The sequence below is a fragment of the Haliaeetus albicilla genome, chromosome 5 (assembly GCF_947461875.1).
Source record: "Haliaeetus albicilla chromosome 5, bHalAlb1.1, whole genome shotgun sequence".
Lineage (NCBI taxonomy): Eukaryota > Metazoa > Chordata > Aves > Accipitriformes > Accipitridae > Haliaeetus > Haliaeetus albicilla.
The window spans coordinates 38015291-38027642 of NC_091487.1; the positions used below are offsets into that span (position 1 = coordinate 38015291).

The 12352-nt window shown below is 40.6% G+C and overlaps 1 protein-coding gene across 14 annotated transcripts in view; it reads left to right on the forward strand.

Moving 5' to 3' along the window:
• Positions 1-12352, forward strand: part of RAD51B (RAD51 paralog B) — a 498432-nt gene that overhangs the window by 310089 nt on the left and 175991 nt on the right. For 13 of the 14 annotated variants that reach the window (XR_011324790.1, XR_011324792.1, XM_069784185.1 and 10 more), the window contains exon 10: positions 7606-7684. Coding sequence is in view for 12 of the 14 variants with exons in the window: in XM_069784185.1 (XP_069640286.1) it covers positions 7606-7684 (79 nt within the window). In the remaining 2 variants the exon portion in view is untranslated. Of the gene's footprint in view, positions 1-7605; positions 7685-8524; positions 8575-12352 lie in introns of those variants that run through there. The other variant, XM_069784192.1, reaches the window with a different exon arrangement.

Below are 12352 nucleotides of genomic sequence, written 5' to 3' on the forward strand. Positions count from 1 at the left end.
TCTCCTACCTTGTAAGAAGCCATCCCATTGACCTGAAGGATGCTTCAGTGTGAAGAGGGAGCAGGGAACAACTGGTATACTGCTGTGTGAAGCCTGGATGCCACTGCGGTGTTAGTGCCTGTTAGGGGACTCTTGGTTGTCTCCTTGGGCACCTTTCTAGTGGGCTGAAGGCAACGTGACCTGTGGGACTGGGAAAGAGAGCTGGCCCTGGGAACTGGGTCACAGCTTCTGCTCAAAAATAAATGATCTGCAGAATAAGGACTGCCACTTTAGTTTCTAGAATATATCAAATTCCTGCACATAGGGCCCAAGAAGAACCAGGAGGGCAGAAAAAACAGTTATGAGGTCTGCTGGGATATCTGATGCAAAATCAACTTTGTTGTTTTCCTTACTGGCTTTTTCCTGGGCTCTGTTGCAGCTGAAAAAACAACCCTGCTAATCTACAATAAGAAGGGAAATTCTGGCATGAAGATAGTCCACCCAGACAATTTGGCACAATTAGAGGAAAGATTTGTTTAGCTTAGCACTGATTTTATTACTACGTGAGTCTAACTGAACCTTGAGAGAGCGTCTTTTCCCTGTTGAATGACACTGTCGATGGTGTAAGTTTCCTCCTCAATTCTCAGCTATGCTCTTCCAAGCAAATGTGGTGTAACTGAAGAGTTCTCCTGAAATGCACTATTAGCAACGATTGCTTACTGCAATAGGGCAACAATATGAATTAGCAAAAAATCCCAGCAAGCTAGCGTTGTTTCAGTAAGGGCAGCAAGCGTAGTGAGAGCCAGACTCCTTTCACAGATCTCACGTATTTGGTCAGTAGATCTGAATTCCAAAATATGTATTGGCTGTAAATGTGGGTTTGTTATTCTTTCAGTCCTTAGTGCGTGTATACGCATTTTGTCAGTACAAAAGATGAGATAAGGTAAATCTAGCAGAAAGGGAAATCTAAGGAAAAAACTTAGAACAAAATTAAAAGAGAAGAATCTGTTCACTGATAAGAAGAAGCTGATATAGTTTAAAAGAGGCGTTAAATGGTTTCACTCAAGTTCCTCAGTCATTGCTAAGAACCAGTTTCTTGTAATAGTCTCAGTAAAAAAATGGGGAAGAAACTGGATGTCTTTCCAGTCTAAATGGAAATGATGTATTAAATGTTAATACAGCTGTTTTTCTCAAATATTTCATTGAAATATCTTAGTCCACTACTTTTGTTAAAATCATTAGCTTTCCATTATGAAATCTTTTTTTTTTTTACCATGTGAGAGCTCATAGGTCAATCAAAATCATCATCTTATTTCACTGTTTGGTAGTTTATCATCCTAGCATTTTGATAACTAATTTGATATAAGACTCTTTCCCCTTCATCATCTTTACTTTTTTTTGGCAGGAGACTGGCTTGATTTCTGGTTATCAGAATACTTCTGAAAGTCCATCCAATACATTTTCCAATTTATCACTTTCCTTGCTATTGACAGGGGATGTTGTCCCAATAATTAGTATTTTCTGCTGGGCTTCTGCAGTCAATTTCTGTGATTTATCTCTTCCATAAAGCTTATAAACAATAAACTGTATTGTTAAAAATGCTTTCACTAATTAAAAACCAAACTTTAACATACAATTTTTCTGCTGTCATTATCAATTTTCTCTAAGCCTTTTGTTTCTCAACTGCTCTGCCTGTCTCCCATTCGTCTTCCTTTATCTAATCTAATGACATCTATTCAGTTTCTATTCACTTTTCATCAAGGTGATATATCTCCTCTTCCACAGTACCTTTGTGTCCTTAACATGCCTCATGGCAGAAATCATTTTTCAGTTGCTTAATGTTTATTCCACATTGTTGTCAAATAATAAATAATTACCACAAACCTCCTGACAGGGAAATGTGATGCTAGAAAGGAAAGAAAGGAAACTAAGATTTCACCAATTTGTAAAGGTAGGACTTTGCAAAACTTAAAATAGCTTTGATTTTTACTCCTCTCATCCATCTCTATAATTCACACTTTAGTAAGACAGCAGTGTAAGAATAACTGCATCTGGATTTTATGTTCCATTCCAGAAGCTCATGGATAGCTCATGGATAGCATTCCAAAAGCATCGTGGATAGGATGAATTAGAAAGACTCAGTACTGTTTCATCATTTTTCTATGTCTATTTTCTATTCATTTCACTATTGAAAAAATATTTTTTGTAATCTAAATGCCTGTTAACTTCTTTAGACTATTATTTACCATTACTGTTTACTCATCTCAGAACATGTAGTCCTTTTGGTGCAACTTTGCACTGAAGTGTCAACAGGAAAAAAAACTCTGGTGAGGCCTGGATTTCACCTTTGAGTCCCTAATTAAATAGTGGTTATCATAAAAGGTGTGTCTTTCACTTATCTGGTTAGGAAACAAAGCAATAAATTCCTTTACATACATCAAGAACATTAGTGGAGTTGTATTTTCTTTTCTTTTCCTGCAGCAAAAAAGGATTGGAGGAAATCTTTTATGTTGGACTGAAAATTTAGGTTCTTAATCTTAAGTTTGGGAAAGTAAGATTGTGGAAAGGTTCCTGTTTCAGCTTGTTAATAAAGAATTCTGATTCAGGTCCAGGTTCAGATAATAAACCTTTCTGTACTCTCTCCAGTTTTTGGCCAGGACTGATTTAGAATTGGAACAAGACATATGTTAAATATGTGTGAGTTTAGAAATGCCTGTTCTGCCTGAGCTGTCTGCTTCTGAGTTATTCTGGAAGATCCCTTGTGTTCTCAATATCCTCAAGTGGCTGCTTGGAATCTTAGGGAGAGGAGCAGATGATCACCAGAAGATAAAGATGAGAAGACTTTAAATTATAAATTCTGTATTTGAAAACCAGCAATTTCTTCTTGGTTTATTGACCACAAAGATCCTTAGCTGCATATGGACCGTCAAGGGACATTGTTAGTATGTGTTATTCCAACTCCGTCAGTTCTATCAGCATAAAAGATTAGTTGGCAGGGCTTCAATGCGTCTCAGGATGCCCATAGGACTTGAAGAGACTGCATAGGTCATGGAGTGCATCGCAGGCACTGCTTCGTATCCCTTTCATAAATATCTTAATCTGAATCCTAAAAGCAAAGATTTTTTTTTTAGCCTTGCCTCTTTGAGTTGAAGGCTATTCCAGAATCTCACTTTACTGATGGTTATAAACTTCAAAATGTCCAGCCAAAATGTCTTTGTGGCTGCACGTTTGTTCTTGTGCCAGTGTTGTCAGTTTAAGAAGCTCTTCTCTTTCTTCCTGCTCCATTCTCTCATTTCCACTCTCGCCATTCACTTACATTGTCATATAGATAACTGTCAGCCTTCATTTTTGCTAGACACATTGAGCTAATTTTTTCTAGTGGCCTCTCAGACGCACACTTCATTCTCCTCACCAGCATACAGCTCATTCTTGCAGTTTGAGTTCATGAGTGACCTGTACTGTACATGGTATTCCAGATTAAAGCTTACTGGTGGCTTGTACAGAAACACTGGTGTCTCCCTGGTTTTGCCAGGTGTATGTGGTGGTCAGTGTGCTGTACAATTGGATCTGCTGTTGTCCTGGCTACATCACCTTGTGGGTCAGTGTATCTTGTGAGGTACTCATATATCTGGGAAGTGTTTTCTTTTCAATAACTGACGGTTTCTCCTTTTGTCTTACAGCTTCTGTGCTTATCCTTGTTTTCTTCATTATCAGTTCCTATTTAGTAGTGTTAAAAACTTTACAGAGATCCAGATAGATGAGGTCCAATTTACTTCAGATTTCTAAAAAATTCAAAGGATGATGTCAGGTATGCCTGGCATGATATCCATGTTTCATTCTGTCCCATTTTCCAAGTCTTTAGTTATTTTTCCCTTCAAAATTTCTTCTAAAGCTCTGCATGATACTGAAATCAGATTACAGACCTCAACTCACCAGTTTACATTATTTTTCTCTTGCCTTTGAGGACTATGTTTGCTGCTTCTCAGTTAGGTTACATCATCTTCATTCTCATAGATGTATGACAAATACTCACTATCAATCAGACCTAAATTCACATGCTGATTCTTACAATGTTTTTTTGACAGAGATTATCTATTTTCTACTGAATGCACTAAGCTCCTGGAGTTTTCTTTCCACTCAGTTGTTATTTCTGTATCTATATGATATAGATAATTCCCATTATCTGCTTTCTCCTCCTCTTCACCATCATCTTGCTTGTTGAACACTGATTATTTCTTCACTCATGTCTAGAATATATTTAACCACTATCCTAATGTCATTTCATTATAACTCCAATTTTTATTTTTGTTTTGATATTGTTAATAATCTTGGCCTCCAAAACATAATTTTGTTTTTTTGATATGTATTTCCTTCTATGTTTTATAAGTTCCTTGTGCATACATAAGAACCTGCTCTGTGTTGGCTATTCCAACCACAGGATGGTTGCAATGACCTTTACAGTTTTTTCTCTTTGGTTGAAACACAAATCTAATAAATATGTATTTACTTTTTAAAAAAAGTTATGTTAATGTAGAGTTTGGTGTTATAAAAAAGAACTCTATGTACTCTATCTGGTAGTGAAATGTGCAATCATACTTTAAAGGTTATTTTTCTCAGTAAGCAAACATTCAAAATAAAGCAATACCTTTGCATATTCTGAACTGTTCCCGTTTCACTAAAAAGGAAGCTAATTCTGAGCCTCAGATGTAACTGTGCAGCAGCAGCCTTTTAGAGGGGTCCTGTGATATGCTGCTGAAAGGATGTGTTTTATTATATTTTTTCATTGCTATACTTAGTTATACACATATTGTAACTGCATAAAAATGCAGTAATAGAATGTACATAGGGTTATTTGAATGTCCATCCATTTGCACGTACAGCTGTGCCTAGTGCACATGCATATATAGGTTAGTATTTATGTGCATATTACAGCACAGAATGCCAAAAATTTGACCTTAGACATCAGATTTGTAACTGTTTCACTTCAGGCCTTTCTGATTAAACATCCAGCTGTTGTGGGAGACTCTGTAGCTGAAGTTTTCAGATTTTCCACCCCATCCTCTCCCTCATGTTCTCAGAGCTGAGGGAGTATGCGAAGCACCAGGAGGCACTCTGCTTGCCTCCTGGCAGAGTTCCCCCTCCTGCCACGTCAGTGGGAAGTGCTGGCTCTGGGGATAATAACGGACAAGGGAATTCGGGTTTTGTCAAGGTGCGTCATGGACATGGGATGTGACATGCCCCTCCTTTCTCCAGAAGGTCATTCCAGAGAGAATGGTAACTAACATGGAAGAGGGGAAAGTGCTACCACAGCAGTTTTCCTACTTGGAGTGTTCACAAAGGTTGTATCGCATCCTGAGGTGGGTTTGCCAGCTTCATGTGACTGAAAGGAAAACGCTGACATTTGGACTGGTCTGATGTTCTCCGGCTGTATTTGTGGTCTTTATGTGCCTGCCTTTATTTTTTACTGTCTGAAGAAGAAGGGAGACTATGTTTGGTTTAAATTCTGAAAACCATAAAAATGTTAGCTGGCTGTGGGTTATAATGGTTATGTTTGAAGAACCAGATACGAGGATTTTGTTTCTTCAGCCTATATCAGAATCAGATGAGAGAGAGTTGCAAGACACCTAAGCATGGTCCTGTCCGCACCTACCTACTGTACAGACACCCTTAGCATTTAAAGTGCTACAGAAAAGTCACACGAGCCTCGATTCTGCAGCAGAATTTGCTGCCAAATCCTCTGGTTATGTAAGGACACTGCAGAGCTCAAACTTCTGGTGCTTGACATTGTTAATCTTACACTTAGGAATAAATGTCCTAGTCCTGCATGTCTATTAAGTGATTCAATACTGTCTGACTTTTCAGTGAAATGTGAGCAGTTTTGGTGAGCATGAACTTCCTTGTTTTTCTGTAGTCTCTCTTGGCTTTTATAAAACCTGCTTACTGTTTCCCTGCTGATCGTTAGGCACCACCAACCGAAATTCATATGCAGTGACCCTTATGAGTGCTTGAATGTTTGGCAGAATTAGAGCATGACCTTTGGAAATAATGGGGTTTTTTTACTCCAGCTGAAATCAGCAGGATCCGTTGTGCCTCACACCTCTAAAAATAAGGTTATTACTGTCTGTTGTTCTAAGAAGTCCGTATTTGGATGTATCTGACAGAGGGCTGCCTATCTTGGGCCGAGAAGGGGTAGCGTCTGACAGGGCTTTGGAAAAGCAGGCACTGAGGTGCGCGATGGTCCCACAGCACGCTGCCAGGCAGGCCTCACAGAGGGGTTAGCTGAAGTCAGGGCACTGGCAGAAGGGCAGTCGGTGGGCCTGCTCTGTGGTGGGCCTCAGCAGGCATGGCTCGGGCTCTGCAGCATCGCTCTGCTTGGAGCAGATCCCTGCAGAGGATCAGCACGGGCTGAGGGGGAACCGCCTGCCCGAACTGTGTCCTCGGGGGCCGGGAATGTGGGAAGGCTCTTCCAGGGTGCACGGCCACGGCTGGGAGGGCTGGTTTCCAGTTCCCAGCCTTTTCTAGCTGTTGAAGAGGTGAGCGGAGAAACGTGTTTCAGCTTTGTTCAGCAGCTCTGTGCCGGAGGCAGAGCAGCAGCCCGCTCTCCATTTCAGTCACTGCTGTCAGAGTCTTCTGCAGGGCCCACATGGGGACCATTAGATCAATGTTTGTGCTGATTACACTCTTGGGCAGAGCTTATTAAGTTTATCATTAAAATGTCACTTTCATGTAGGTGACAGAATGAGGGTTATTTTGAGGCAAGCTGTGAGGGAGCAGTCCTCGGCAATGAGCAAAAATCAAACAGCCAAGCGATAAAACCTGGCACATTTGTGTGAGTTTGCCACCGCAGGTCCCACATCACCTACCCTGCCTACAAGCCCATTTCTTTGTCTCCAGAGCTCTGCTGCAGCTCATCTTCCACAGAGGACGGTTCCTCCGTAGTGGAGCTAGGGAGCTTGGGATATTTCTGACCTGACCGTGGAGACCTAGCGCACCCAAATGCTGAGCTAAATTCAGTTGCACTGTACACCCCGAGGGAATTCCAATTCCTATTTTGTTACTCCAAGGACAAGATCCTTCAATAAAGCTTGACTTGGTCATTACCCCTTTTGCAAAAGAGGACATGCAATGTCATGTTACCATCCCCGGTGTGATGACCCACAGGTGGACCATGCTGCTTCCAGGGGCTGGAGGAAGGCAACGGGTGGAGTTCTCGGAGAAGCCGAGGGGGCACATCTGTGGAACGGCTAATGGCGATTAAAATGGTATTACACAGTGGCAGTTGCAATTCTGCTCAAAATTGTCTCTATCTGAGTGCAACTGCCTGAACCAGCAGAAATGATTAAGCTTAACAGGATGCCAATAAGACAAGCAAAACTTGCTGCTTTCATGACAGTGGTTTTTTAGGACCTGTGAGTCCTTTTAAAATTGCAGCATGATCTATACGTGCATATGAGAAGACCTCAACTACTTAGAAGTGACAGGGCTAGATCAATAACTACCTTGTTATTTCTTCAGTATGCTTTACTACTTCTGGAAGTTAAATCCAGTGAGGTTATTCTACAGGTCTGAGCTCTGATCAGTATGTTATAAAGGTGTGTACTTAAGTATTATTTGTTTGTTTTGCAGCTCCTGGTTGCTAAATCCCCTGTTGCTCCATTCTCCGCTTTTTTCTACACCATTGAGAAGTCAGGCTTGGTTCTTCAAGGTAAGACCAAAGCACTGATTGTTTTGCCTTTTCAATTAGTAATTTAAGCAGGCTGAATGTAGGTAACAGCAACTATTGTTGAAAATGGTGCTGTTTATACCTAATTAAACCCCCACACATTTAAACAGTCTGGTTGACAAGGACAGGCTTCTCCTGCCTTCACTGCTTTGTCTTGGATTATACTAAATTAGTTGTTGCATATTCCCATGGATCTAAGAATGGCCCCTGAAATTATTAATCAAGGCTCCCTGTTTTCCTTCAAGGTAAAGTAGAATGGTTCTGGCAACACTGCTCCTATGGGATAGGTTTCTTCAGGAGGAACATACCCATCTATCATTAATAACCTGCTTTAATAAATGGTTATTCTTTAGCAAATAGCTTGACATCAATAAAAATACAGGAAATTAATATCTGTTCTCTATTTTTGTGATTATTTTAATGCTAATGCCCCATGGTCTTAAATAATCCTCAGATTCTCTAGGATATGAGGTAGTGTACTGAAAAGCTGGATATTACTATCATGATGGCAGGGAACTGGGATTCCTTGTGGCCGTGTCCTAAGTCACGTACTTTCAGACCATAGGAAAAAGGGAAGTTCAGCTCTTCCCTTCTTTTCCCCATTTATCCCAATAAATCTTCCTTTAATGTCCTTATTTTTGACAGACATTCATAGATCAATTTTGTTGAGTTGCTCTCTGTTGATATGCAGCCTGGCTCCTGACTGCTGCATCAGTTTAGCAGACTAAATAAAACTAGTCAGTGCCTGTCACATTTTGTTTAGAGGATACACTCTGATATGCAACCGTGGCATTAAGAAAAGTGAGCATCGCTATTTCTCAGGTTCCAGTGACTGATAATCACTGATCCCATAAAGCCCTACGAACATTTTAGGGTATGTGAACAGTTCTCTTCCTTCTCATTGCCCATTTCTCACCTTCAAACAGGCAGCACCAGGTCAATTACATATTCACATTTACTAATGACTAAATATGCTTATATCTCTAGTGATACACAATGTAGGAGAACAAAAGAAACAAAAATATTTTATGGTGCATTTTTGCTTCCATTTGGTACATCTACATAATGATAATGTGGGGGGTCCATCCAATGTTTCCAAAGCCTTTGGATACTATACCCAGTGTATTCTTAGATAGCATTTTGGGAATTTGATCTGCTTTACTTGGTACCAGTAATTTTAAAAGGCTACAGGAACTAAAACCAATTTTTATTAGTTTAAACTGAGATGGCTTGCAACAGTTGGTCTAGACATCTTTTAGTTCAGTATTAGGCAGAAGGCAAGCTACTTTCTATCTCAAATATCTTCTGAGTTGTAGAGGTGTTTCTGATCATTATAAAAAAAGGCAGACAATTTCCTGCTCTGTCCTCAGGCACTAATGTAGTGAAACTTTGGGAAAGAAAGATTTCCCATTTCAGAAACAGGAAGCATTTGTTCAGAGAGGATCTTTATTTGTTTCAGTTCTTCTCTGTGAGTCAGGAATATAGCTTTCCAAGGACCAAACCCTACCTTTAAAGAACAAATGGGCCTGGTAACACGTAATGATGGTGGAGTAGGACTCTCTAATAGAAGGATAGCACTGTTCTGGGAGTATGGCAATTGCTCTTTTCCCTGTATCCATATGTTTCTGGCGCACACATTTAAAACATCATTCACCGTTTTTCTAAAAAGAGGTGAGATACCAGTTTGGATTTCTCTAAGTAAACACTGTCTCTATATCAGGCATTCTTTTTACATTTTGGAAGGCAGCTTGAAGCTCTTCTTTGTGTAAGCCTTTTCTTACTTCCTGACTACACCATTATGTTTCCATTTTAGATATTTTTTTCCAAGATGGGTAGTACGGAAGGGCATGGTTCCCCTAATAATGTGCCCTGGACTGTTTTACAGAGACTTGTAAGCGCTTACACGTGAGCTACCTCACTGAGTTGTACAAAGTAAATATTGCATGTTCTCATCCCACATTTCAGTGATCATTATTTCTATGGAAAGAGGAAGTGAACAAATCACCTGGAAATGGCTGTTGCGGATAAGATGCAGAAAGTGGCACCAGGCTGCCTTGTGCAAGAGAGGCTAGAGTTTTTATGAGAGTTGTAGCTGGTGCTTCTTTCCAAAGGGAAGCTGGATGCAAGGTAAGATGTCAGTAAGGCAACTGGCCACGGGTAGCCGGTGAGGGAGTGTCTCTGCATTGCTGCTTGAGGGATGTCATATAGCACTAACAAGTGGAATCTGTCCCGCAGCCTGATTGCAAAGGCAGTTTTCCCATTCAGGCTTTGTTGTTTCATTCACTTGGTGTCAGGAGGTGAGCACATTCGGGGTGGCTAATGGGAACAAGTGGATGGGTGTGGGAACTGGTGAGAAGCAGCAGCTGGCTGAAGTGCCCAGGATTCTTTCTTTTTACTCAGCGGGTCCCATCCCAGGACCATTAACCAATAGGCCATAAACAAACTGATATCGGAAAATGTGGCTGGAAACTCCTTGATTAGTGAGGGTGAATGGGGAATGAAAGACAAAGTGAAAGTGTGATTTAACAGTTCCACAAGCAATTTCCATTGCCACCTCTGAGGGATTAGGATGTGTGGAATAGGCTAAAAATGAGGAGGAGCTCTCCCCACTTTTGTTCTGTGGGCCAGAGGATAATAAAACGGCAGGAGAGGCAGTGCAGCTAGTTAGGGATTTCACAGGCTGCTATTTGGTGCAGTTTAAGGAGCCCTTCTGCTATTGTTGCAGTTAAAATGGGAAGCGGAACTGTTCTCCATTCGCAAAAATCTCCAGCGTCCTCAGGAAGAGGGCTGAGAGCAAAAGGCTATTAAGATGGTAATGCTGCCCCATTTGGAGGAGTGTATCAAAATCCTCTTTGTCAATGTAAATCGCTGCTCTGTTTCCCTGGTATCTTTGCATCTCATGGCCTCAGTGCAAGCACAGAAGTGTTCGGAGGAGACCCTAGTGAAGGCAGAACTGCTTCTCTTTTATTGTCAGAGGAGAGCTCCAGGCTGCCCAAGGATGCCACAGAGAAAACTTCTTTGCTTTTAGAAACTTGAAGTGTTCGGGGATGAAAAGAATCCATTTATTCACTCATTCTTTTATTTCCACTTGCAGACTAGAGAAATTAAATTTGATGATTGGAAAGAAAGATTGGCCAGTCAGATATTTAGCAAGGAAATTCAGCCTTCAGTCTCCTTTCATTGCTTCAGTATGCTCTGTGCTATGGAGGGGGTGGAGCGCAAACCCCCAAAAAGCCTCAGTTGCCTTTCCATTGCAATACAGTGGCATGTAGTGTACTGCCATGCTGTACAGTGTGACTCTGTGATGAACCTGAATTGTGAGTGCAAAATCCAGTCTGACAGCAGATCTCTATTTTGTAGAGATCTTAAACAGAGAGGCAGAAGCCTGGATCTAAGCACTGCAAAATATCGGAAGTTTTACTGTCTGCTTGTGTATTCTGTTTAAGGACTTGCTGTTGCTTCCCTAGTTCAATATACTAGTTAAAGTGAATGAAGTGGTACTGGTAAAAAGAAGAATAACAGTAAAAAAGCTCCAGATCTACTTGATTAAGGATGCAAGTCACAAGATTATTTTTCTCATTGGCAGTGATACAATTTCTGTTTTGGATTGGAAATTATTAGCTGGTAATTCTGTTCTGGTGTATCAGTCAGAACAGATTCTGGGTTGTTCTTGCCTAGTTGTAGTTTCATTGAAGCTGAATGTAGCACATACTGAGTTAGGTTAGCTGAACTAGGAGATGCCACTTAGCTATGCACACACATATGCAAAAAAAAGATAGGCTGAATAAGCTGATGTCAGTTTTAAGCTGTATTCTGTGGGTGATCATCTGAGTCTACCTTTAGAAGCAGCAGTATTCTGAGGCATAAATACAAGCTAGCAACAGAGCCTAGCTATTAGCAACTTATAGCTTGGCTGTTTGTGGAATTAAGTCTCATTCCATGTCACCTAAGTAAATGCCCTCTGTTACCCAGAGGATGGTGCTGCAAAAGAAGACAGGGAACATGGCGACTGGTTGCCAGCTGGAGAGTCTATTGGGACTTTTCGCTGAATGCTTTAACCAAGTGATTAACGTTGCTCTTCATTGGAAGAGCTGAGAAGCACTGGAAATGTAAGGCAAGTAATACTAGTGAGCTAGGACTTGCTTTTGAGCAATGATTTATTTTCAGTTTCATAGGGTATAAAAACGGGTGGAATCAGCAGTTCATCCAAACTGACCTCCCATATATCATACATGTTTCCTTCAGGTACCTGATAACTTATGTTACATTGAAACATGTCTTCTAGAAAGGCATTCACTTTTCTTTAAAGACATCAAGAAATGTGAGTTCCTGGTTTGCCTTGACAGTGTTTTCAAGTTTTAGCTACCTTGCTGCTAAGTACTTGTTCTGTATTTCAGATTAGAATTTATCTGCCTTCAGCTTTTGGCCTCAGTTCTTACTATGACCTTCAGTGCTAAATAAAGCACTGTTGCCGTTAAATGGGTGCCGTTTTGCATCAGTGTACTTGACATTAAGTTTTATCCTGCTATGTCTTATTCTTCCTTTTTAAAGAAAGTTATAACTATCTGCAAATTTAACATCAAAACTTTTGTGTCTTATGCTGACTGGCTCCCCTCACTACCTAAAGAAAGGACAGAATACCTTGTATTG